Consider the following 27995-nt stretch of genomic DNA (forward strand, 5'->3'; position numbering starts at 1 on the left):
AAAAAAAAGCACACAATTTGTCTCAGCCTTATCCCACACACAAACAATGCCTTTGTCCATCTGTTAACGGGGACATTCACTGACCGGAGGAGATTCTTCTGCGTTGTGCTCATCAGGGAAGCTTGCAATTTACTAAACCGTATTTTGTCATTGGCATTAGCCGCTTCCAGAGTTCTGGTGCTCCCATCAGGAAACAAAACTTGAAACTTTCTTTTTTGGGCAGAGTATAAAAAGCAAAATTTAATGCTTAAAGTCTTATTTACTCATGGTAGGAATCCAGTTTAAAAGAGCAAACCCAATAACTTCAAGGTTTAAACAGCATTATTTCAAGTTGAATTTACCCAAGAAAGGAACCACTTTGCATTGAAAGCTCACAGAACTAAATTCATTTGAAAAACCAAAACATGATAGATGTATAATTCCTTTTCAATTAAATTTACAGAGCTTTCATACATCAAACGATTTAACCAACCCTTTATTTCATCCTAGTTTGAAAATGACTAGTGTGACATGCCATGTATTTTAAACTTTCAAGAACCATTACTGAATATTTACATATTTATTCCATGCTTGACACTTTACTTTTCATTCCAAATTCCCTGACAGAAAACAAATGATTCATATCCCTGCTAGTTTCCACCACAGTAAAGTTTCTGAAAAAAATAAACCAACCTTAAACACATGGTCTAAAAGAGCCAGTTGGCTTTAAAAATTTTATGCAGCGCTCCTCAAAAAAACATTAATACCCGTCATGCCTGTGAGAGCTCCACCAATTTTACTCATTACAATTGCATTATTAGTAAAATTACATCTTGTAAAATTACATCTTTCTGTTATTTTACCACTCAGAAAACTGTTTGGTTTCCAATCCAAACCTTTTTTCATGTTATTTTAAACAATATTAAAACACGTACCTTTGTGAACCGATACTATTCCCTTTAACTGCAGCCTGTCAATTAACAGAAGTTTACTGCTTTTATAGGTTACGTCAATTGACTTTGCAAACTAATCACCTCTCAAACAGCAGGATGCTGTCCCAGGGTCTCCACACAGCAAGAGTGCACGTAACAGGGGCCTTCTGTGGTTCAAATAAAAACCTGCTTAATTTAGTCAGGCAGGATAAAGCTAAAAAAAAAATTATATCAACTTAAAGTATTATCATACTTTAGAAACACTTAAAATAGGGTGTTAAAGTTTACGAGTCTAGGCAGACAAGCTTTCCAGAGTAAGTTAACATTACATAAAACAAGAATATTACAACTGGGCCATATTTAAGTAGACGAAGGCCCCTTTACAGCACTTTTGTAATGTCAAGAGACCAAAGCATAAGTGAAAATAGAGCTTGGCTCATTTGTAAATATTGTATGTGGCCTTTAAAACAAGCTGCTACTCCTCACCCCATCCAAAAATGCAGTAACAGGCTACTGAGAATCAGTTAATTCCATGAAATCTCATGGAGCCCAAAGGAACCCAAACATGTAAAAAGCTGACTTCAATCACTGCATTTAATGTGAAAATACATTTAGTGTTGTATCTAGTGAACATTTCTTTATCAGTTCCAACTTCGCAAAGTTTTTCTTTTTGCACTATATCTAATTACAGAAACAAAAATCCAAACCATATTCAAAGGGAAGGTTCAGCGTTACTGCTGCACCGTGTGGTGGTTCAGTTTCTGCATCTGCCTCTAGACCTTCTCCTCAACTACCTCAGTCAGCAGAAAGGTGAGAACTAATTAACTCCAGGCTCTCTAGGGGTTCGGGTTTCTTGCCTTTTATCCTCAAAGCATGCTCTGTTTTCCGATGAAGTAACTCTTGTGCTCCTAATGCATGAGCTGGAGTTGTAAAGTAAACACTAGAGTGTTGTCTCATTCTCCCTGAAGTCAATGACAGAATTTCTACTAATTTTAACAGCTGTGGGATCTTAAGCGTCTAATCACATTACCAAAGATGTACAACAAAACCTACATAAATGACGGTTACATTTGTATTCTTTCACAGATTCATTAATTTCAGGTAATCTTATATCACCCACTACTTCAACCATTGTCAGATGGACCTCATTCATTAGTAACTCGGACTGGCTAAACAAACAAAAAAAAAAAACAACACACACAAACAAAAAAAAGGCTAATGGCTCCAAACCTGAGAGAAAAACCTAAAATTGCCTTACATATATATATTTTTTTATATTCTTGCAGTAATAAGTCACACGCAAAACACCTGTACCTTTCTTTTGGCACAATGAATATTTTAGAAGTCCTTCAAGTCTTAAAGAGGTTCTTTTTACTGAGTATTGTCTACTGAAGTCCACAAAAAATTAAAACATTTTTTCAAAAGGAACAAAAAAATTTACAATTGTACAGAAAATGTCTTGAATTTTATTGAAATTTCAAGTCTTGTATCAAACAAAAACTTTTCTTCAGATAAAAATATTTTCTTGGTGTCCTCCAGCCACCGGTAACTCTGAATTGGTCCTTTGGTGCCACGCTTGCTTTGTCTTCTTCACAGAAGTCCACACGGTTGGGCTGTTCCATTAGGTCTCATTTTATCGCGTGAAGGAACGTACATGACGACCTCTTCCACTGCCTCCACTAACAAACTTTCCTCTTGAGCCACCACTGCTACTACTATTAGCACTTGTCCAAGACGGTCCAATTCCACCCCGGCCTCTGGAAGCACGATCGCGAGGACTCGGTCGGTAGCCTTAAAGCAAAGAAAAGTATACTCAGTTGGAAAAAAAAAAAAAAAAAAAAAAAAGCAGCCCTAGGCGTAGTAGCTGCTCTGAAAGCGTAAGAAACAAAAACACGATGAGACACAAACGGGGTCTGTTTTCTCCTTTTAACTTTCGCTTTTCTTTTAGGCAAGCATTTTTGCTTTGCTTTGCTCTATAATTACCATGTAGGTACGAAGACAACTGAATTGCAAAAATCTGAATGCAAAATTAAGATTCTGCGATCAAGTGTTCAATTCAGCAAGTTTTATGGATTACAGGACAGTTCGTATGAAAGCATGTATTTGACACAGTCTCAGTGACAACTGTTCATATATGCTTAAAACATTTGCCGAATTTCAAGGTGTCTGCAGCATCCTTGCATGGTTTCATTTGTAAAGCAAAAATGAAATTCAAGGAATTTTCTATGGTTCGATGCCCATATGAATACCATGTACCTGCTGAACTTAATGGTCTCAGTGGTGGCAGTGGACCCCTGTTAAAATTGCTTTGACCACCTCTACTGTCATTGTAGGTTCCCCTGGGCGTACTCTGTGCACTCCAACTTGAGCCTCGAGCGCCTTCACGACGACTGTAACTTCCTAGATAGGGAGAGAAAAACCCACACTCTGTTGAGCAAACGTCACCCTTTTTTTTTTTTTCCTTCATTGCAATCTTCACAATACTCAGGGTGGTAAACATAATAATACTTACATAATTCAAATAGATAAAGCTACTCTGCATCAACATGCCCTTGGTATTCTAACTCAAAGTCTACAAGTGACTGTTATGGGAAAATATCCACTCTTCAGATAAGAACTCAGGTTTAAAAGAATTCACATTATCTCGTATATTAAGATAGATTCCTATACTTCAAGGTTTTGTGGTAAAGTAAATCCTAGTATTTATGGCCTTACTAAATGGAAGTATTTTCTGTTTCTATTGTGCAAGGACTTGCCCTAATTACAGGATAGAAGGGAAAGGAACGCAACCTTGTCTATATATGAAGTAAACACTCTAGCTAGAATCTCCAGGCTCACTGAAAATTACATCTTATTCTTGTCAGGATCTTACATCCTTTTATTCAAAAGCCTTGATTTCAGGAGCTACCATGTCACAAATGGTAGAGACGGCTTTTTACTCTTCTGACTGCATCTCTGAAGCACTCCAACAGTTGTTCAAAGAAAACAGCTAACTCCTTTTGTAACAGAGAGGGAGAGAGGCAACACGGAACTTGCAGCCTTGTTTCAATTCCACAGCACTCAAGAGAACCTTTTCTAGTGCTCAACAACTTATTTAAACAACACTGCTTCAGGAACATCTCACACCAGAGATGATTAACTGCAAGTAAATTGGGTTAGTATTACTGAAGTATTTTTAGCATTAATTTACTCCGATTTTAATACAGGAGACAACATACCTTTTGAAGCAGGTGGTGTAAAGAACCTGTTCTGACTGTGAAAAGCTCCTCGTCCTCCACGATTCCCTGAGAACCCACCACGTGAAGAAATCTTCTGTGACACTTTTGGTGGCCTTTTGGCTGGTGGTATCCCATCTGGAGCAACCACTTCTTTGCTCTCTGCAGCAACAAAATCGTCCACGTGCATGGAGGGTGGCCTGCTCGTGTTCTGTTTCCTCTGACGGAAGATATCATGTGGTCGAATCCCTTGTCCAAATCCTCCCCTGCCTCTTCCTCTCGGTGGTGGCACAACATGAGCTCTCTTTGCCGGCTCTATGTACTCAGATTTTCCACTGTCATGACAAACCATGATTTAGTTAACATAAAAATGAAGTCATATTGAACATCAGGCATTCTCCATATTGGAGATAGAATTTGAAAGGTATTTGACATTTTGAGAATATACAAAACAGTGCTGAACACACTGTTTACACATTTAACTCATCTCACCTTGATGTTATGAAGGTCTCATGCTTGTGCTTGCCGAGTTTGAACCCTTTTGTGGTTTTTGTGCGGCCAGGAGATGATGGTTCTGACAAAAATGACCTCTCCAATTCAGCTTGCAAGTCAAAGTCACTGCAACCCTTCTCTGACAGTTCAATTAGGTCAACTTTTACCTGCAATGACAGTTTAATTTTATCACAACCATCATTATTAGTACCTCTGAAGATGAAAACATGTTGCATCAGGATGGATGAGATTCAGCGAGGGTCTTTCTACTAGAGCAAAAAAGCTCCATCCTCTACCTTTGAATGCAGTAGTGGGCTCAAAACAAAAAGCAGCAGAGCTGCAGCAAAATTGTCTCAATGGCTCAGAAACTCTAAGGCAAGGGCATAGTTGTCAAGTATGAACATCTGTCTTGTCACTAGATGACCGACAGCGAGGCACTCTTTTGCTAAAGCCACAGTCCAATAAATTTATTAATGCTGCTTTTATACAGGAATCAACAGTTTTGGTTTTGCTTAAGAAATGAAAACACAATCATCTTTCCATTTAAATTTAAAAAGAGTAAAACTAAAAAAGAATGAAAGCAATGAAGTCAACAGAAACTGATTATTTCTCACATAAGAAGTTAAGACGCTGCCAGCTGCTTAGTTTAAAAAAACAAAAAGTCATTGCATATTTTTCAAAATTACATTTAAAGTTTAGAATATCAAAATCAAGTTTCAAATACTGTAAAAAGCTTTAGTGCAAGTAGTTTCATGTACTACTGCCATTTTTTCCACTTTTGTCACATCAGAGCTAAGATTAAAACAAAAAGTGTAACTATCAGGTTCTTTGTGTATTACTGCAATGATAGGAGACAAGCAACAAAAAGAAAATATATCGCATTCTTTATCTACGTTGGAGCAGCAATGCAAAAGCAGGTTAGGATTGACATAACAACTGCTTCTCTAAAGGAGATCACGTCTGCATTAGAGCACTGCAGAAGATGCCAATTTTGCGGCTGCTTCTGAGTGAACCTGAAGGCATTTGACAACAAACTTTAACAAATGCCAACCCCTATATCTGGGTGAGGTCAGTAAAACAAACCGTTTGACCATATGAATTTCTGATGCTACGAGCTCAGGTTAACCCTCATTTTTAAATCCACTTCAGTTATGTTAATGAAGCCTTTTACCATATCCAGATCAGTGTCTATTTCTTCAGCCTGAAAGGGTGAAAACCACATGGACTTCAGCTGGTCATCCATCACATCTGCCAACACATAGGTAGTCCTGCAACAAAACAATGCCAAATGCCTGATTAGTTATGAACTACAACTACCTACAAGCATGTGCAGCATTACAGAACCTGAGGTGAATGCTGCTGCCTTACCCTTGACACCAGCATGAAATTAAATTGTCCTGGTTTTGGCTGGGATAGAGTTAATTTTCTTGCTAGTAGCTGGTACAGTGCTGTGTTTTGGATTTAGTGTGAGAAGAGTGTTGATAATACACCGATGTTTTGGTTGTTGCCAAGCAATGGTTATACCAAGTCAAGGACTTTTCAGGGAGGAGGCTGGTGATGCACAGGGAGCTGGGAGGGGGCACAACCAGGACACCTGACACAAACTGGCCAAGGGATATTCCACACCATATGAATCATGCTCAATATATAAACTAGGGAAAAGTTAGCCGGGGACCACTGCCCATGATCTGGCTGGGTATTGTTTGATGGGTGCTGAACAACTGCATTGTGTAGCACTTGTTTATTATTATTACTACACCTTCTGTCCTGTTAAACTATCCTCATCTTAACACACGAGGTTTACCTTTTTCCCGATCCTCTCCCCCATCCCACCGCAGGTGGAGGAGCATGTACAGCTGTGTGTGGCGTTTAGCTGCCCGCCTGTTTAAACCACAACATAAATACACTGGGACTAGTCAGTAGTAGTGACAACAGTGCTGTTTAGATCCTGTTCGTAATATACTCCTGCATAAATTATTGTATTTTCTTAAGTAAATCACAGGTAGTATGCTCAAACATTTAACCATTTTACCTGTTGTTAAACAAATTCTGCAGGGAGTCTGGTGCAGAAAGAACAGGCTCTACATCTTGGTCACTCAGCGGACAAGAATCACCCGCTGATTCCAACATCTGCCTCACTCCAACAATGTTGTCCAGTAAGGATTCAAGGCCATCATCTTCCTTAGAACGATCCTAAGTCAACACATCACAAGTCAGAACTTTTTCCCCTCCTCAGAGAAGAAAACATGCTTTTGTTAATTAAAAAAACAGAAGGGGACACACTACACAAAACGGTCTATTTATCCACAATATAGTGAAACCAAGACAACCAGGTACACAACAGCAGAGAGCTCCTCAGTAAGCCATAAAACACACCATGTCACCACAGGCACATTCCTGTCTTTGTTTCCAGTGGATGCAATGACCTCCATAACACAGCCCCAAAGAAAGCATCCCCCCAGGTTTTAGTGAAAAAGCTCTGGGCTACAGCATTCCAACATCTCAAGTGTCTGCTACTTCTCCTTCAGCACAGCTGTGGCTTTTAATTTTTTACCACAGATGCCGGCAGCTGGGGAAGGGAGAGGAAAGGCATTTGTGACCAGCAGGCTGTGAAGCAGCTCTTTTATGGACTCTTCTTAATTAGCTATCTACTGCCCAGCTGTATTATTATGTAGGATTAGATTTGAATATCAGAGTAAGGTTTGCAATCAGAATCACAGAAACGTGGGATGCATTGAATCCTGCATGTCCTCTAGTCTAATGTGCCCCTGCTTGTAGCAGGAGTATCATCAAAGCCAGATCAGGTCAGCCATAACTCGAGCCATGTCTAAAAAAGGCTCCAGTGACCGAGAGTCCACAACCACTCTGAGCAACGTGTTCCAGTGCTGCACTTCTCTCTGTGATTTTTTTTTCCCTCCCCCCTCTAATGTCAACCTGAACCTCTGAAGCCAAAGCCAGCATTTGGGGCCACTGCCCCTTGTTTTATCATCTGGAATTACCAAAAGCTGTTTGATTCCACCACCTTTGTTACTATTCCCCAAACAGCTGTAAGTAGCTCTGAGATAGCTCCTAAGCCCTCTTCACCAGGCTAAACAAGCCCCACTCCCTCATCTCTCTGAAGCACATATGCTCAAGGTCCCTGACCACCTTGGTAGAACTCTCTTCAGTTCTCCTAGATCTCCCTAGAACCGGCAAGAGGGCAAGTCTGGCCAGAGGTGAATGTAGCACTCCACATGACAGCTCACCAGCGTCCCATGGAGAGAAGACAGGGTGGTCCCTTGATTTGCAGACCACGCTCCTTGCAGGATAGCTCAGAACACAGTCTGCCTCACTTGCAGTGACCATGCACTGTTGGCCCATGTTCAACCTAACATCCACCATAACCACCCAGCCCACATCAAGAAATGGGGTTATCCTGCTCTCACTGCAGAACTTTGCATTTTTCCTAATGATCCACATGAGCTTTCTGCTAAACCAATCCTAAAAGGTATATTGAGGTCCTGTTTGTCTCTTTAGCCGCTCCCCCAGCTTACTGTCATCCACAAATCCACTGAAGACATATTCCTCATTCAGGTCCCTGACGAAAAGATCCAACAATATGAGCCCCACTGTTGGCTCCTGGGTGTTCCACTTGTTACTGGTCACCAGTAACATCAAGCCACAGCAAGGCAGTGTTACATTAACAATCTGCTCACCACTATCCAGTGCTCCATTGTACACGTTCGCCGCCTTTCATCACACAGTTAACTGCCTGTGCTCTCTGGGTCTGCAAATACTCTCAGCACAAAGGGATCCCAAACCTACCCAAAACTTCTCAGCATTACCACAACAAACACAACGAATTCAGAATCCATCCTGCACCAGAATAGGTGATTTTGGATATCAGTATTAAAACAATGGCAACAGCTATTGCCAGTTCCACAATGTAGCCACAAAACTGCTCACCCTTCTTATCAAGGAGGGATAGTCTATACTGTTTTAAGAACACATCCACACAGAAGACCACATCATCAACTTCATTATTTGAATTCTTTTACCATAACATGTTTCTCCAGATCAAGCAGAAGGTTTTCTGAGGTTTCTTCTTTGTTTTGCAGTAGATGTTTTAACTCTGCAGTAGTCAGACCCAGCGTTCTGCCTGGATGAGATCCATCTGCTTCCATAAGGCTTCCGTCATCTCCACAACATCCCTGAAATATTCAACAAGTGGAAAATAAGTATACATAAATATTCATCTTACTTTTGGACTGCAAACCCCTGAGAGTTCTAATGTACATTAGAGCAAATCTAGCAAAAAAAGAGTAATATCTTAATTTTAAAACATATTATGAAAAATATTTTAATAATGTACCCCTCAATAGGCAAGTTTAGATGCTGCATCAAAATGAATGCAATCCTTTCCTATATAAGCTGAGGTTTGTATCACAGAATTAACAACTATTTTAGATTCCCTTCTATACTACACATCCATACAGCACCTCTCTAGCAGGATGCCAAGAATCCAAAACCCAGACACAATAGCATGCTATTCACTTAAGAAATCAATATGAATCAATCTGCTGTTCTTCCTGCTGAAGATAAAGATAGCACTAAGACTACTGATGGAAAGCAGTGAAGGACTACTGATGATTGCCTTACACAGCAATCTGCATAGTCAACTGCCTTCTGAAATAATTATTCCTGAATGTCTCACACTGCAGATTTCAGAGACATGCAGCTGAGTTTGTGTAAGTATTCAATACATATTCACTTACCAGCGTATCACTGTTTAGAATCTGTCGCACAAAATCCAAAAAAGACGAGGCCAGTTCACCCGTGTCTTTGCTAAAACTAGTTATTACTCGCTTTAAGACAGTGTATAGAGCACTGCTGTGTTTTCTTAGAGAGCTGTTTTTATAATGAAAAGAGGGAAAATACTTTATTAGCGCATATGTTGTGACCTGTAACTTGTTATAAGAAAACAAAATATATGCAAAATAAATAGGGTCAATTTTAGAGTTCTCAAGTTGAGTTCTGATTGCAAAGCTGGAGCTTCACTATTTTCTCTGTACAAGACCATTGTTCTTACCAGTGCTATCTGCAGATATTTCAGACTGCACATATACAGCTATACATACTACAGCAATACCTCTAAAACCTGCAAGAAATTACACTTCCATCTTTGGCAGACAAAGGATAGGAGTACAGAAATATTTGCTTGCACAAGGGCCTTATGTATAAAGCAGGATCCTGCTTGCTGTTACAATTTCACCATATCCCACGATGCCTAACTTCAGAAACAAACCAGAAAAGTATAATAATAATCAACACAGAACCAGCAAGGCTGTGCACACTGAAGCTGACAGCTTGACATATAGGATCAGAGAAACAACAGCATCCTTAACATGCTTATTTTTCATTTGCAGGTTGTCTCGCTTCTTGCAGTCTGAGCAGCACAGCTCTGTAGCGCTGCTTAGAAGAGTGTTTGGAACAACCTTTCATTGACAGGGCTCCAGGCACTACCTTTTTCTCTTTGGAAACCTCACAACTTTCTTGCCTGTCTGTGCCTCACTTTCTGTGGACAGAAAAAGGTCCATATACAAGACAAGGAATTAAGTGTCAAAATATCACGGCACTGTCCAATGTATGTATGTATTCTACTCAAAAGGGAGTTGAGTCCAAAAAAAGTAGTAAAAAAACAAAAAAACCCCCACGAATAAACAACACATTTCAAAAGCCTTAGTTGCCTGAAGGTCAGAAAACTCTGGGGAAGTGTAAACTGAATCCTCTCAAAATAGAAGGAATGACAGACAGCTTTCCAGTGTCCCAGGTGAGAGCTCTAACTACCGAGTGACTCCAAAGGGAAAGACACGAGCACTGTTTCTCATTCTAATCCTCCAGCCTTGGAGTGGGGAAATAGAGTGTACAAATCTTTTTTCAATACTTTGTTGCTTGAAAGAAAGTGCTCCTGTGCGCATACTGCAAAAATGATTCAGAGGTAAAACCTAAGTGAAGGAAGACCAGAATACTGAGTAAAACATTAAAGCCCCAAAGAAATGAAAGGTCAGGTGCCTTATCCTCAACATTTCCTACTAGATGAGTAAGAAATTATTTAACACTGAAGAAGTTTTTAAATAATTTTAAGTTGTCACAGATATCTTAAAATACCATACCTCTTCAAGTGATAAAAGCCATAGTCATGCTCTGTAAGGAACATCATTGTTCGGATACACGTCAGCAGACAATTGTAACTGCTCTCGGAATTAGTTAATGTTTCCATCAGAGAGTCACAAATTAAGGGCATCAGCTCTTTGCTTGGTAAGGAGTTGGACAGCTGCTCTGATTCAGACACAGAGCCTTCTGATGAACTTGGTAAGATGAGTGCAATATCCTATAAAAAATTATTATACGCAGAGTAAAAAAAATGCATTCAGAATACCAGCAACAAGTATAAATCATAGAAGAACCAGGTTCTTTCACTACTCCTTTTTCAAATCTTATTTCAGTATTTCAGCTATTACTGAGCAGTAAAATACTTATCCAGAGTACCCTTTTAAATTTGGTTCTGTTAAGGGTTACAAACCACTATTGGTATTTAAATCATAAAAACTTCTAAGGATGAAATGTGATAGCAGAGCCACAACTAAAAGCCAAACAGTCACTGGATAATATGCATACAGCTTCTTGCCTAGGTAGTCAAACTGTCCCTTAATCTGAAAACACTCAGCAAAACACGAGGAGCAGCTGAGCTCACTCTGCTTGTTCAGCTTGGAGAAGAGAAAGCTGAGGGGTGACCCCATGGTAGCCAACAACTTGCTCACAGGGGGCAGCAGAGGGGAGGTGCTGATCTCTCTCTGGTGACCAGCGACAGGACACAAGGAACTGGAATAAAGCTGCGTCAGGGGAAGTTCGGGTTGGACATCAGGAAAAGGTTCTTCACTGAGGGTGGCCGGTCACTAGAACAGGCTCCCCAGGGACGTGGTCACAGCACCAACCCTATCAGAGTGCAAGGAACGTCTGGGTGATGCTCTTAGTCATGTGGGTTAACATTAAGTAGTCCTGCTAGGAGCAGGGAGCTGGACTTGATGATGCTTATGGGTCCTTTCCAACTTGAGATATTCTATGATCCTGTGGTTCTGTGAACTTAAGAGGCTGCAGACACCACCTAGGAAGTTTAAGATCTACTGCCCCTCCACATTTTACATCAAATAAAACAAGATTTACTTTCACAATGAATTTGCATGGGCAAAGGTCTCTTGTTTATATGAAAATGACTGATTAGTCTCTACTGCCCAACAATGCCCAAATGTCTTTTGCCAAAGTAGGTAAAAAATAAAGCAAATAAATACATGCAACTAGTAAAGCAAATAATGACATGCAAATCTATGCACATAACCAATGAGAAACTACCAATGCCAGTCTATGACTCAGTTTTCAGATAACATTTCTTACCTTGCTCTAGTAACTCAGGCTTTTTTTTTTAATGGTCAAGTTTTCTGGTAGCAGCATATAATATATCTTTATATTTGGACAGCTAAGAGATACATAAATTTATTCAACTGGGTAAGAGGTGAATAGTGACAACTCAAGTTTTGTCAGTGGCCCATAGGGAGAAATTACATCCCTCTCTCAGCAGAGGGGACAAGTCAATCTTTGCGCCGTTCTGTTCCCTGGCCTCTAATGAATTACCAGAACAGTGCACATAATGCAAGAGAGATAACATAAAATTTAATTTACATTCAAGAGCACCAAGACAGCAAGTCTACCAAAAGAGCCAACCATACATGTTTTTTCTTTCTGTATTTTAACAATGTTGATTTTTTCTTTCTTTTGGAAAAAAGAAAGCACCTAAGAAATAATCTCATTTAAATTGTGTCCTACAATTATCAACACATATTATGCATTAAATACAGAAAATACCTGATCACAGAGGGACTGCAAAAGGGAAGTAACATATTCAGCACACTGTTGATGAGTGACATTGTCCCCAGCCGATCGCATCAAAGCCAAGAGCTCCTGGAAAACTTCGGCGTACTTTTCATCACCTTTAGTATTTCCATTGATAAGATGCAAAATAGCCAATTTACAAGCTTTATGTGAAGCCAGGGCATCCAGTAAAGCAAGCAATCGAGTGGTCTGTCCAGTGTACTGTTTCTCTTTATCTTCTGTGTTGCTGAAAAGATATCAATGCACTCTGAAAAAGCTCTTTTAAAGTAATCTAAAAAACTATAAAAACAACCATTACAGGAGTCATATAATTCTGCATTCTTTTAAAAATGGTTTACATACTTAAAATTACAATTTACTTTTTGAAAACTGCTCGACTTTCACTAAATGACTTCTGCTTGCATCAGAAATTAACTAATCTACTATGCATTTTATGCACTATATAGCATCTCATTGTATACGGATAAATATGCTTTTATATAATTTAAACAGTATTAATTCTGTGGATAATTATGATTCTAAATAAACAAGATGCATTGTTTCCAAACCCTTTGAATTTGTAGTATCCAACCTTCTCCAGCTTACAAACACCGACACATTTTCGTGTTAGTACGCAAAACCCAGTGTAGCAAACTTTGCTGCCCTACTTTTCTTATTTATATCAGATAGATCCTTTAGAAGCTCTCCACAGACGAGATAAGGCTTTGCAGGGACAGCCTGAAGAAAATCTTCCCAAAATACTTACCATAAACATACAATGTGAAACTGTCTACATCAAAACTTAAATGTATGAGATAGTTTCTTGGCAACATTAAGCATTATCAGGACACAGTATATGGCAGTGGACTGAGAATTCATTCAGTTCATCATGGATAAGTAATATTTCTTAAAGTATTTTCCTCCTGCTAAATGTACTGCACAGAACGAAGATGAATTTAATAGTTCATTAAAGAAATCTTTGCAGTAGAAAACAAAGATACCTTTGCAGGTCTTCTACAATCAGATCCAATACAGTCCTCATGATAAGAAGAGCAGTAGGTGAAGCCAGGTCACACAACTGAACACAAATACGTCTCAACATGTGCTGAATAGGCTGGCAAGATGAACCAGAGAAAGATCGAACTATCTCTTGTATAAGTTTGGCTTGAACATGCAGATGCATACTCCACAGCTTCCTGGTGTTGAGCGCCACTGAAATATCATGTGGTTCAATTACCTGCAGGAACAGAAGAATAGGAGGTTTTCCCTTTCAACTTTTGTTATAAAATCTGAATTCTACAATAAGGTATAAACAAAGACTAAGTACTAATACTGTCCTCAAAGACACACAAAGCCATTTTCATTATTAACACCGAATGACAGGGCACGATTCCAACTTCAGGACCACGGGTTGCCACACACCTTTTATGCTTATTTATCAAAGATCACAAATTCAAGATCCATGCCAAAAGAAAGGAAAGCCTTAATATACCAAGAGTTTGGCATTCGGGGTTAACTTCAAAGGCTTCATAGTCAATCGTTTAAGTAACAGAATGGGAGTCTAAATAATTTTATGAGGAACAAAAGAACAACATACAACCACTAATTTAAAAAGATGCTCCAAATAAGAACAATTTTGTTTCTAATGAAAAAGGTGTATCTTCAAAGAATCTATATGAACACAAATGCTGTGCAGAAGCTTTAATTCATCTTTTCACACATCTGTTTTTTTCCACAACTACGAAAATGGTCTATGGGTTATACATAATTAAAATTCTTTAAAAACTAAATAAATCTAAATTATACCTGAGTCGTCTGCATGGGCAGTGGAAGAGGCAACAATTCTGAAAGCAGTATAAGCCCAGAGAAAAAGCCTTCGGGAATTCTCAAAATTGAAGAGAGAACTTCCTTCAGCATTAAAGACCAAGTATTGTTTGCCAAAGTTTCTTCTGAAATGGTAAGTTTTTCATTAACGCCTTGTGTAAAAGTCAGTAAGATATCAACAATGTCATTCTGAATTTTCTGTTCATCGCTATCTAAGCGCCCTGAGAGAGGAATAGAACACAGTAGCATGTGTAAAGAAACAAGTGCCGATGGAACGCGCATGTCTTTGAATTCAAAAGATCCACCCCTCAGGAGTTCTGTCAGCATGGTTTTGAGGAGAGTAAGAGTACAGCGGGCCATAGAAACAGTAGTAACTCTGTGAAGTGTGGTGCCCATGTTGACATGGAGTCGCCAAGGCTGAATAAGGACGCTGTTCAGCTTCTGCAATACCCTGATGAAAGTGTCCATTCCCTCAGAAGAAAAGAGCTGAATAACTGCAAGATTCCATTTAAGGTCTTTCTGTTGACCTGCACAGAAAAGAAATAATATTTCTGAATGTCTCATTTCTCCTGGGAAACCACAGTTAGACATGTTCAAGTAGAAGAACTCGGAAAACAAAGATTTCTGTGTCAAGCAATACAAATATATCAGCCATACCTTGTACCAGTGGTGGTGGACATGCAACATGACAAAGAACACGAAGTGCAGTAGGAAGACCAACTCCATCTGGGGTCATCAAACTGTCAATATTCTTTGCGTGGAGAGGAAAAAAAAAAAAGGAATCCATATTACAAGGCAAGACTTTACAACAAGTATACCACTAGCTTATTGTTCAAGTACTGTATTTAGTTATTGTATGTATTCTGCAAAATTTCAGTTCAATTATTCTACCTTTTGGAAAGCAGTCCCAAACATGGCAGAAGCAAAAAAACAAGGGTCAACATTTGCATTGTGGTTTTATGGCAAGAAAAGAAGATTTAAATAGTTGGATCTTTACATCATGTAGTTACCTTAGATTTTGTTTCAATAAAAATAACTGACAGCAAGAACTAGCCTAGATCGTAAGCTTTAATAAAAACATCTACTTCGGGTAATAGTACATATTTTTAAATATCATATATTAGTACATACCTGAGGTAAAATATCAAACTAGAAAAAGGCCTGAGCTTATAGAGCACAACTAAAAGATAGCATCTATCTGTATTTTACTAACCTGTTTGATATATTCAATGAGATTTGGAATACAATTTATTTCAAATCTAAGATTTTTCAAAGGTTCGAGCCACTTGCTGAGCTCTGGGGAAAAAAAAAAAGAGTTAATCAAGTAACATGTCGGCGCATTTATGAATATAAAACTTTTTGCAATAAAAATACACTTAATGTACTCAACAGGTACTAAGCCTAAGTGTGAAATTTGTAAGGCATATGTTGCAGCTGTATCCAGATAAAAACCACCAACAAAAATAAAACTTCAGAACAGGCAATACAGCTCATGCACACAGACAAAATTTCACTCAAGTCAACTTGAACACTCAAATAATTCTCAAGTTATCATTTGTAATTAAACGTTTTTAAAAAGACACAAAGGGTCCCATTGTCAGCTAAGGAAAAAGCCATCAAGAGTAAGGACCAAAGCACATTCCCCTTAATGTACATAACAGGTTATTACAAACTGAATATAAAATTCCTAATAAATACCTAAACATAGGCAATCTCTGCACCAGTAACATACTGTTAATCTATAAGGATTTATAGAGAGAATGTGTCTCTCTTAGTCCAGAATAACTTCAAAGTCCCCATTTTTGGGGACAACAGATTTAAAGTTTTAAAACCTATTGTTCCTGAAAATATTTAAAAGAATGTGAAGGTTCGAAGGTCGAATGGATGTGAACTACAACTATTCTCTGATTTCATGATTTGGTTTAATAAACTAGTTCCGCTTCTCGTGAAACTGCCTGATGATCAGGTGAAGAGAAAAGATATAAAACCATAGCAGAGGGGCGAATTAAACTAAAATCTTGAAGAATTCTGATTTCTTTCACTGCATTTAAGTCTTGGAAGAAATAACTGGTATGTCTAAATGAGTCAGTTAAGCAGTGTAGAGCACAACTATGCACATCAGAGCTTCAGTGTTCAGGTGTCAGAACAGTCCTCAGCAGGCTTTTTCCAAATGACCTGGGCTTGATCTGTGAGCCAACACAACACAGCGAACACCCCAGGACACAATTTGAAGGTCAAAAGATTTAGTAATATGGTAGCATGGGCTATTGCATGCCAGTTGGCCTAGGTGCAAGAACACAGTCCCAGGATTACTTATTAGTATATACAGACCCTGTAAGGTTACATCACTAAAGGAAACAACAAAAATAAAGTCAGCTCACTGACTAGTTAGTCCATTTTTACTAAAATCTGCTCTCCTATTTTCAACACAGAAATAATTTCAAACCTCCTGTAATTATCCAAAATTCATGGTAGTTAATAGTACTTGAAAAATAATTTAAAGAATTTCCTTTTTAACTCTCATTAACAGAAAAAAATTACACATTATCTCAGTGACTCAACTAATCAGATGCAGCTGGAAAAGGAATTTCATTCTATACATTATCCAAACCAGATGATTGTGAAGCATCAATTACTGACATATAAAAGGTTTATTCTGTACATTCAAACAATTCCGTTGATAATGACACATACTGTACCTTGCAATTTGGTGTTATTTTCGTCTGCCTTACAAAGCTTCAGCAAAGGCGCCGAGTGCTGTTCCAGCATTTGGACATCACTGGAAGATTGAACCACCAGCAAAACAAGGATGCAGGCATAATTATAAGCAACTGACTTCTTAGACTTTGAGTCTCTGAAACAAGAAGAAGGATTTACTTTAGATCTCAACTAGTGCAACCGGATATTTGTTAGATTTTCATTCTCTGACCCCTAAAAAATCCACCTACAGAACTTTTTACCTTCACCAAGGCTAACCCCATATAATTATCAACGACAAAAAAAAGTTCTCCTGTTTTTTATAAATGGAAAGCTTTCATTTACATTCACTTCATATTTATTTCAGTATCCAATAAAGATGAGAGTTGAAAGCATTGACTGGAGTCAAGTAGCAAATAAATTTTTCCATAACTTTGTCTCACTTTAAAACCACTGTTCCCTAAAGTAGTAAAAGAGCCTGTTCAGAGAAAACAATGACTGTTTTTAACAGATATAGGAACTTACAGAACTGAAAGAGTCCCACACCAGGAAAGTGTTCAGTGTCATTTCCCCACTCAAATCTTTTGCTCATTTCACAGTCAACTTTTATGCTTGAATGAAAACTGCCGACTTACTGATTCTTTTTCACACAGCCAAAAGTCTGACCTGTATCACACCACCTTTGTGGATGACCTACACAGATCCTGGGCTTTAAGTACTTGATCACAAGTGACAGGCCTGATTTGCTATTACATTCTTATATTTAAAAGTTTTTTGTCTTGTTTTTAAACAAAAAGATTGTGATCCAAAAGAAAAAATATTTTAGATTTACTGATTTATAAAAGATACAATACTTTCTAAATGTAAAAACCTAAAGAATGTAAGTAAATGCTGAAATTACCCTAAAGCTTCTTTGGAATAGTACTCCATTAAAGTAATAAGACTTTGGAGATTTTTCTCCAGACTGAATACATGAGCCACAGCAGATCTTCCCACAGGGTTAAAGGTAATCAAGTAAAGGTTGTGAAGTGTTCCCAGCAGATCCGAATGGTCGGTCTCCTCACTGGCTGTGCACCGCTGAAAGTGGCAGAATAGTTCTGAAATGCACTGCAACGTCTGTGTTGAATGCAGGAGCCACAGAGCAAAAGTATCTTCATTGGCACCATCTGACTGGAGACCTTCCTCCTGATCTGGATCAGAAAACTGGCAAAGTGCTCTAATCAACAAGTTTGTTGCTTCGTACTCAGAAATAAAGAAAAGAAGACCCTTCTGTGACTGTGCCAGGAAACGCAGTATGTCTCGTATAGCTTGAAGCACACCTGGATGTGCACCTGTCACTGGCATAGACAGTAGCAAAGTAATGCATTCCAAGAAATGGTGACTATGAAGATATCTGAAAAATAAAAAACAAACAGGAAAATAATCAGTAATATTACAATCATCTGTCAACACTGCATAATAACATTATATAAAATTACATGCCTCCTAGCTTCAGTACTTAATGCTCTGCGGATTATGAGAAATAATAACTAATTGTGAAGTAGTACAAAATTTTAATCTGATGGAACATAATTGCTATAAGATTTACAGGAAATCCCTAAATATAAAGTTCTGATCTCCGAAAATAACCCAAAAAACCTCACATTATCTACAAACAGTTTATATTTTATTAAATTTGCTGTATCTGAATCATCATCAACGCTGCATTAAGTGTTTTAAATGTGGTGAGAAATCAACCATTATAGCATACATAAGAGGTGATTTGACGACTCTGACACGTAGATACTTAGAATCAGCCATGACTTACACCACTACTATCAAAGAAAACTGTTACCATTTAGAGAAAGGCTTTCTAGACAGAAACTTGCTAACAGAAATAACCCATGGGATCCTTTAAATGGCTGAAGGCAGACAGACCTCTACTCCTCCTGCGCCATGCAGGAGTGACCCAAACTGACACAACAGCACCACTTCTAAGCAAGGCTGGCTCACATCTCACCAGCTCGGCACACACACAGAGGTATCCAGATTTGTTTGATCCACATGCACAAGCATGTTCCAAGACAAAGGGAAAACTCTCTGCGTCTACAACAATTTTCAAATATGTAGTTGTACAGCACCAGCACAACTGACTGGGATCTGTGAATGCAACTGAAGTGCTAGCACACTGCCTGTAATAACAAGAGGGTCTCCTTAGCTTGGAGGAGCCTGAGGGGTGACCTCATTGATGTTTATAAATATGTAAAGGGTGAATGTCACGAGGATGGAGCCAGGCTCTTCTCTGTGACAACCAATGATAGGACAAGGGGCAATGGGTACAAACTGGAACACAGGAGGTTCCACTTAAATATGAGAGTGCTGACAGAACACTGGAACAGGCTGCCCAGGGAGGTTGTGGAGTCTCCTTCTCTGGAGACATTCAAAACCCGCCTGTGTAACCTCATCTGGGTGTTCCTGCTTTGCCAGGGGGATTGGACTAAATGATCTCTCGAGGTCCCTTCGAATCCCTAACACTCTGTGATTCTTGTTATATGCACGCTAGGTTGATGGAAGGCCAACAAAATAACACATACATTAACTATCAGACTCTCTCAGACTTTACAAGCACAATCCAGAGCCCTCCAATAAAATACAAAGTGAAACATCTAGAAAAGTGTTAGTCAGCAAGGTCATCCTTAAAAAATATCTGTAACAAGCTGGGGAAAATATACTCTATAAAGTGAAGTTGTAACTGCCGTACCTGAACAGGACAGGGTAAGGGTCATCCCTTTCTGGAGGGCCTGTAATGCGTGCCATGGTTGGGAATGATTTCACAGGTGGCTGAATCATTGTATGAGGAGCTGTTTCCATCAAATGGAAGATTTCTTCAAGAAGACTAACAAGTTTTTCCATCTCTCCTTCACTTATATTAGAAGATTCCAAAAGATGATCCATGTCCATAGGAGCCTCCACATCATTCTCATACTCTTGGTTGGTTCTTTCAAGTCCTGCCAAGTCCTGGTCCTGTTCTGGCTCCGAGTGATTAGGAAGAGAAGGAGTGTTCTCTGCTAACTGGTCAACCACCTTTTTAATATCTGACAGAATCTCATAGAAGTGACATTTCTGCAGAATTGCAGAACCAGCAGTAACTACTCTCACAGTCTGATCTAACAGTATGAGTTCCAGGAGTTTCTGATAACCACTTTTTTCATGTACATCTACACCACCCTTTAGGAACATCTCCATTCCCTCAGTCATACTAATAACACTATCCAAAGCTTTAAAAGCATTAAGTTTAAGAGAGGATGATACGTGATCTGCAAACAACAGTTCAAATAACACATTAATAACTCCTGACTGCAAGAGTGCCGTTATTCCTTGAGTCCCACATTCTCCTAAAGACGATACCAATTTTGTCCCAGCTTTGAGTTGTCGGACATTCAAAGCAATGGGCTGTTTGAGAGCTACCTGAAGGTTCAGAGCTTGCAGGGTCCAGTCTACCAGCTGGGTAATGTAGTCTTGCTTTGTGTCTTTCACCTGCAGGTAGCTCAATCCTTTTACTATTAAACTCGGTATTTCTTCTAATGCAGTGACCCACTTTGCACCCCTTTCCTCCTGATACAATTCCAACAGTTCAGTTAATTTAACTGAGGCTTCGACTGCCCCTGAATTTTCTTTTTCTGGGTCTTGGTCCTTTATTTTACCAACTTCATTTTCAAATACAGTCTTGTAAGGGCAGCTAAAGTATAAAAGAGGTCCAAGCTCCCTTTCAAAAGGTTCATATGTCACAGGAGGCACAGATGCCAGATCTTCAGGAGTATATTCAATATCAAAGCTTGGATACTTAAATGTTTCACGTTCCAGATCAGCAATTCCATCTTCATCACTTGAAATCTGCTCATATCCATCATCACCTAAAAAGATTGAGTTATGAAATAAAACATATTATGGATAAACCAGGTCCGTAACTGCTGAGAATCTGCTCAAAATAAAAAGTAATAATTTATTTAATGCAAATATTACTGGTTATAGAACAATCAAACAGTAATACACAGAAAGCTTTCTCTCCCCAGATATAAGTGAAAGCCCCAGTTGACAGATTTTTTTTAATGTAATAACAGAGACATTTAAAAGCATGTATAAAGCAACAAGTTTAACTAGGGTACACTTCACTACAAGAATACTGTCCAGTTCTCTTCCTATGACTGCATCTATCATAAAATTTCTAGCCTGAAATTTTGCACAGGCATGGCTGAGAACTTTAAGTAATGCAAGAAGATGACTACCGACATTATTAGATAAACAACTGTACTTGATTTTTAATTAAGAAATAATTTCTTTCACCACTTTCCTACATTTTTAAACAAAAAACACAACAAGATCAAATGTTCGTTCTCACCTATAAAAGCTGTATCTATTTTCCTCTGTTTACACAAAGTAACAGGAAGATTTACCATAAAGGAGTAAATGAATAAATATTCCATGGCAAAATACTGTTCTCAAGAGATGTCAGCATTATAAATAAGGCTGGCAATGGCGAGATGACCACAGGATCCAACTCTCCTCACACTTAGTCATCATAATGGTACTGCCATCAAAATTTCATAAACCTGATTTTTTTTCTTAACTTTTTACAACTTACCTTCACCTTCTTCCTCCTCTTCACCTTCTTCTTCATCTTCATCTTCCTCGTCCTCATCCTCTTCATCGTCAGCAATACTGTCTACTGTTTGCTCATCATCATCATCCTCATCCTCCTCCTCCTCAACATCCACATCATCTTCATCTTCTCCTTCTTCTGGTTGATCTTCCTCCACTTCTCCATCATCAGAATACTGGCTTTCTTGATGAACAGATGTTCGGTCAGGAGAAATGGGCTCAAAGTAGTCCTCCCTATGGTCCACATCGTCTTCTTTTTCCCCAACCACTAAAAATATACACAGTTTAAGAAATAAGAGTACTTCTCTGATATTCAATGCTCAAGAATATGTTTTAGAATTTTGCATTACACATAGTGGAGATACAAAAAAAAGCATCGTGAACAAAATCTTCAAGTGATCTGACTGAACACTAGCAACAATCATTTAGTTCAGTAAGACTATAAAGAAATATGTAAAGAGTTCTTGGCATTTTTAACCCATAAGGAGACCACAGAACTCAGCAGATGCTGCAGAGAGATGGAGGAGAAGCACAATGAATACCAGAGTCAACAGAACACTTATATAAAATATGAGCAGCATGTTCAAGAAGTGTATTGGTCAACAGTTGATATTCTCAAATCTACTAACTTTTAAATTGATACCATTTAACACAGCCAACAGATTTTCTTTCAAATCCCTTTCCTAAAACTGAATCTGTCCAGAAAAAGCAACAGCAGACAGGAAACCTTACACCAGGCAGGAACACAGAATTCTGCCTCCACTAAGCAGTGATGTGCTGCAGATAAAACAGCCTGTTCTCATTCTACCTGACACTGGCATAGGTTCATCCTCGTCATCATCAGGAGGAGGAGGGCCTGGAGGTGTCCTTGGTCCCCTAGGTTGTGGTCTTGGAGGGCTGCCATTGAACTGGTCTTCTTTCTCTCCATCAACTATATTTATTATGAAAATAAAAACTTGCATTTAATGGAATCCCAGGAATAGAAGCAGGAAATTTTATTTTTTCAGTGCTACTTTTGGCTAGGGAACATCTTCATTCTCCAGCTGTTATTTAATCTGTATTCTGCCTCTGCAGTACATGAGGCAGTTTGTTGAAGTCACTTTTGATGTAAACAAGAACTACATCAACAAGCAAGCTTATTAACACTATTGATTTTTTTTTATATAATACTGTATCAAAATTAACATGGGTAACTGCCATTTCTGACTTTGGCACTAGCAATATTTTAAGTCTAACAATAATATCTGAGTTATTTTTTAAAGTTTACATCTCAATTGACCAGTTTTTACAGTTTCCAACCATTTTTTACTACACAGAGTATTCAAATTTTGCAGTCCAATAGCTGTGCCTTGAACAAGACAGTTGTAGTTTTAAAATCTAAAAGCAAGACTGAAGCAGAAAGTTGCTCATGGATTCTATTCATGGCCCTTCTAATACCTATGGAACTAATCCACTCTCAAAAAAGCACTAGAAAAGAATCTACTTAAAACCGTTCAATATAAATCTAAAACAAAATACAAAACTAAATGACAAAGACATAAAGCTAGAAAAATAAATCCACTGAAATATCAAATGTGAAAGATATGGGTTTTTGTTAAGATGGGATACTATAATGTTGATTAAAAAAAAATCTGTATCTTCTCACAAGTCTTACCATGTTTTGGGTTTCTTTTCAAACCAGGCTGTTGCTGGGGAGGTGGTGGCGGAGGTGGGGGTGGAGGAGGTGACTCCCTCTCATGGCTTATCACCCTGTCAACTGAGCCATATATTGCCAAAGTCAGACAGTTATACCACCCCCTTAGAACTAATCCATCCGTGTTGACCTGGTTTTTTAAAAAACAGAAAAAGCACTTAAAAACAACACAAGACAACTTCAGAAAAGTTATTTGATTTTAATAACACTGTATCAGTATCTGCATAAAAACAAGAAAGGAGAACCGACCATTAAAGTATCTCTTTACCCTACATTTTGAAAACTGTGAATCAGCTTCATCATTACAACAATCATTACAACAAACAAATAATCTTTCTCCGAAAGCACTCAAGTCTGCAATATATTGCCTAATCCACTAGAGTCTATTAATGAAAAAAACCATTACCGTGGGTCACACAAACACTGAACTGAATGAAGTAAACCCAAACAGAACTGAAAACAATGTGCTCAGCTGTGGGCTGCAGCCACAACACTCTGATTCATCTTTGCTCATACGCAGTGGATAGTTCTGTTGGAAAGCTCCAAGGGAATGGTCAAGCCATCAAATCTACAGCTCATGCCATTATAGATGCAGACTGTAAAGGGATCAGTACCTGAACTACCAGCAGGTTTTAGAAGAAGATCTTAAACAATAAATGCTTTACACAGAGCTAACGTGCCATGTGCAACCATATTTATACCTAAATGACAGACATGTAGAAAAGGAGGTTTAAGTCACATTGCACTACCTTTGCATTGGGTCTGAAAATAATTGAAGTGTTTTCATCATATTCGAGGCTGTTAAATAAAATATATATAGTTATTTTTCCACTAATATAAAGCATGTTTTCAGAAATAAAACACAGCAGCACTAAACACATAAACCAATAATAAAACACTGAATAAATAAATGCTCTCAAAAACAAGAGTGCAAAATCACTTATTTCTAAAAAATACTTTTCATTAAGAAAAAATAACAATATTTTCTTCTTTTAAGCATGAACCTCTGTACTCCCACATTGATTGGAGGAAAAGGGCAAAAACACAAACTAGCAAAAGCCAGACAAAACATGAAAATCATGGGAGACACAGATTTTCTATTGTGTATTTTCTGCACTAAAAAATTCTCAGGAAGAAAAATGTAGATAATGAAGTCACGCACTAATCTTGAAAGTACCTACCTCCCCAGTCTATCAAAAACAGGGGCACTTGGCTTGCTGACATTGTTGAAAAACAAATCCAGTTGAAACGTATGTGGGGATGTCTCTCTGGAAACAGAACAAAAGTAAAAATTAAATCTGGCAAGCTCCTTGTCAGAGTAAGTAGAACTAATAAGGGAAAAAACACTTTAAATTATACTGTTTAAATAATTCCCCAAAATAATAACAAGTTCAGCAGGCACATAAATGCGTTTTACCTTTTTATATAGGAAGTTCTGCTGAGATATAAAAGTTAAAAAAAAATAAGAAGGTAGTGTTCCTGAATAAGATACCTACTATCTCCCACTTACCCATAAGCCCTATTGTCAGGCAAACTTGTATGAGCTCTCACTCCTGGAGGAATGACACGCACTTCATTTATGTAAACCACGCATGGAAAACGAACTACATCTACATTGGTACTTTGCTACAAAACAAAGAATAAAGAAGCTCTAAGAAATGTAAAATGCAAACAACATAACACACACATGTTCTTTATTAACCAAATTAAGGTTGCAATCTTAATAATTGCAAAATTCAATTCTACAAAATGCTAAACACTGTTAAACACAGAAAATGTTTATTTTTATAATCTTCTGGCACTTTTCATATATTTAACATTATTTTTTATAGAAAGTGTTAGTGGTTTATCTACATAATTGGTTCCCTTTATTCGTGAGAATCTTTTAAACAGTAACACTTTATTTCTAACAGAAGGTACGTCAGTAAAGGTAAAAACTGGAACTTAAATATTAAAAAAGACTGAGTAAACGGTTCCTTTTTAATAAAACGTATCAATATTATAATTAAATAAAAAAGAAAATGTGTGTTTTAACCTTAAACATTAGCAAATGTTCTATTTCAAGTGTAATATTAGAAATAATGTTACTAAAAATCTGTTTTACTAGACCTGTACAAAAATTCTGTACCACACTTATTTCTCCAATTTTACAACAACATCTGAAAACATTTTACAAATAACATTTCTGTTCACCACACAGAAATAGCAAGTACAAAGACATGCTACGCTTCAGCACTCCCAAAAGATGTTTGAGCAAAATAGGAAGTAATCATAACATCACAGTGATTTCCCATGTAGCAGCCACCAAGTTAAGGCTGAAAGTCTCCTCTCACTAAATTTACTATATTACGTCTTATTGCATTTATACATCACCTCTATCATATATACACTTACAAAATAGTAAACACAGATCAACTATATGTCCAACTGTAAGCATATCAAGACTTTCTTGAACAGCAGCTCTGAATTACGTTTCTCATTGAATGTTTCCAATTAGCAAATTGGATTAGCAAAGACTGCACTAGCAAGGAAAAAACCAAACCAAAACACTATTGATTCAAATGTCTATCTATCTACCAACAGAACCAAAAAAAAAGAAAATTTTAAAAAAATTGATCTGCAGCCAAAAGTCATATAACTTCCAACACAATCAGAAAGCAAGAGAAACCCCAAAAGTACCAGCATAAGGCAAGAAAGTACTAAGATTTTTAGAAAACTAATAAACAAATAAATAGCCACAAGTTTTAAAAAGAATATTTAAGCGTATGTTTTGGGGCACATATTACTATTATTTAATAACAATAACATTTTTTTAGCACACAAACACAACGGCTCAGCCCAAGGGCTGAAGTGTTACAAGGAGGACAGTAGAATGAAAGGACCCCGCTGTGACAGGGATCGTGGCCTTATTAACAGGAACAGGGCGACTGTGGCCTGCGAGGAGTGAGGGCTTGGGCAGCTCTTTGCTTTGCCTTTAAAAAAGGTGTATGTGTCACGTGGAGACTCAGATTTCTGGAGGAAGGGCTGCTGCTGAGGAGGCTGTGTTCCCAGCAGCACTGCCCAAAGACAAATTCCTGCTTAAATTGTATGGGATTATGCCCTGACAGCGACACACCAACACCATCAGGATGGCAAGTGAATCCAGTCCAGTTTCCCTCCAAAACATTAGGAAAAAAAAAAAAAACCACACACCTACATAATTGCTCAACACATTAAACTGCATAGTTAAGCCAAATAACTTTCTTAGAAAACTCAGCAATACTTTTCAAGAACTCCAAGTTCCAAGGCAAGACTCACAATCCATTTAGCTGAAGAATTAGTATAACATACAGAAGGCTTTTCTACAGCACGTGAAATACTATTTTTTTCTTTAATAAAAATTCAATATGGTTCAGGTTTGCAAAATGTCACTGGCAAGAATGAAAGTGCCAGAAAACATTAGACACAATTAAAAACATTTGACCAGAGAACACCTTTTCCTGGGGGGGAAGAGAAGTGGCTAGTGTTTCCTACCCAGGGGAACAGCAGTGGCCAGCATCTCCTGTCCAATACTGTCTTAAACAGTAGAATTTAAAAGACATGTGAATCTCTTTGATCCTGACAGCTAGAAAGGACTGCAGAATGGCTTCTTGTTTGTTTTTAATTGCAACATCAGGTCAAAACACTTCATTTTCCCTCCCTAACACCTGTCCGTGAACTCAGCATCTTTCTCAGGTGACACTACACTTTGTTTTCCCCCTCATGGTCCCCTTCTTGTACCCTGAACAACACAGAGCCTTGGGCAAACCTGCTGCAACACAAGCAGCTTCAAGGATGCTTAGGATCCCAACAGCCTTGAAGCGGAACATCTGTATGAACTCCCACTGCTAAAGCAGACTGGAAATGTTTCCTTTGCTCTTGATGCATGCACGCTGCAAAAACCTAAGGGAACATGCTACAGTCTCACGTGCCCACAAATACCATCCTTCTCATTAACTACAGCAAAGCATTCGATATTTCTCAAGTGAATGGGTATGGCCCTCTGCCTGACTTCATTCCCTATGGAATTCTCCAGCCAGCTTTATCCTCTGAGTTTCCCACCAGCTTCTCCCCACCGTTGCCTCTAAATCCTCGCTCCTGCCCATGGCCGGTCCCTCCCTCAGCCCAGGGCAGCGGGCCGGGCGCACCGCGGGGCCCGGCTCTGCGGCCCCACAAAGGCTTCTGGGCCAGGCGGGGAGAAGGGGCAGATCCCCGCCCAGCGGCACCAGGCCAGGGGCTGCTCCCTCCTGCCCGGCCCCGCTGAGGCGAGCGCCGCTGCCGGGCCTACCCAGCCCCGCTCGCCCAACGCCACTCCGCGCCCCGCAGCCGCCGCCGCCCGGGAAGGCCCCGGCGCGGCAGGAGGACGCCGGCAGCAGGCGGGAAGCAGAGCGGAGCGGGGCGGCGGCCCCTAACGCCCCCGCCGCGTTACCTCCGCGCTCTGGTGCTTGAACGTGTCTAAAAACAGCAGCTCGGTTGCGGTATCCACCGCCATCTTGGCGAGGGGGAAGCGCTTCCGGGCGCCAGCACGAGTGATTCCGGGTCACCGCGGTGCCCGGCGGGGGCGGTGGGAGTGCCCTCAGCGCTGTGCGGGGCGCAGAGCCG

The 27995-nt window shown here is 38.9% G+C and overlaps 1 protein-coding gene across 1 annotated transcript; it reads right to left on the minus strand.

The window, feature by feature from the left end:
* Positions 1 to 164: 164 nt before the first annotated feature.
* On the minus strand, positions 165 to 27895 carry VIRMA (vir like m6A methyltransferase associated). The gene is made up of 24 exons (XM_065629561.1): positions 27823 to 27895; positions 24886 to 25001; positions 24557 to 24643; positions 24125 to 24173; positions 23337 to 23505; positions 22491 to 22613; positions 21666 to 21950; positions 19785 to 20937; positions 17946 to 18437; positions 17047 to 17201; positions 15561 to 15643; positions 15005 to 15098; positions 14330 to 14874; positions 13525 to 13760; positions 12518 to 12770; positions 10771 to 10988; positions 9373 to 9505; positions 8656 to 8808; positions 6651 to 6811; positions 5790 to 5886; positions 4619 to 4785; positions 4130 to 4461; positions 3168 to 3311; positions 165 to 2702 (listed from the first exon to the last, which is right to left on the minus strand). Exons 1-24 carry the CDS (start codon positions 27883 to 27885, stop codon positions 2545 to 2547), a joined length of 5466 nt encoding a protein of 1821 aa, XP_065485633.1. The 5' UTR covers positions 27886 to 27895; the 3' UTR covers positions 165 to 2544.
* Between the last annotated feature and the right edge of the window lie 100 nt (positions 27896 to 27995).

Source organism: Caloenas nicobarica, chromosome 2 (genome assembly GCF_036013445.1).
Source record: "Caloenas nicobarica isolate bCalNic1 chromosome 2, bCalNic1.hap1, whole genome shotgun sequence".
NCBI lineage: Eukaryota > Metazoa > Chordata > Aves > Columbiformes > Columbidae > Caloenas > Caloenas nicobarica.

Bases quoted from the DNA above. Each gene is read 5' to 3' on its own strand.
- VIRMA (XM_065629561.1), bottom strand. From the start codon at position 27,885: ATGGCGGTGGATACCGCAACCGAGCTGCTGTTTTTAGACACGTTCAAG. The intron at 13,761-14,329 runs GTATAATTTAGA...CTGTTCCTGCAG, and splicing joins TGCCCATGCAGACGACTCAG to GTAATTGAACCACATGATAT. The intron at 12,771-13,524 runs GTATCTTTGTTT...ATATCTTTTCAG, and splicing joins ATTGTAGAAGACCTGCAAAG to CAACACAGAAGATAAAGAGA.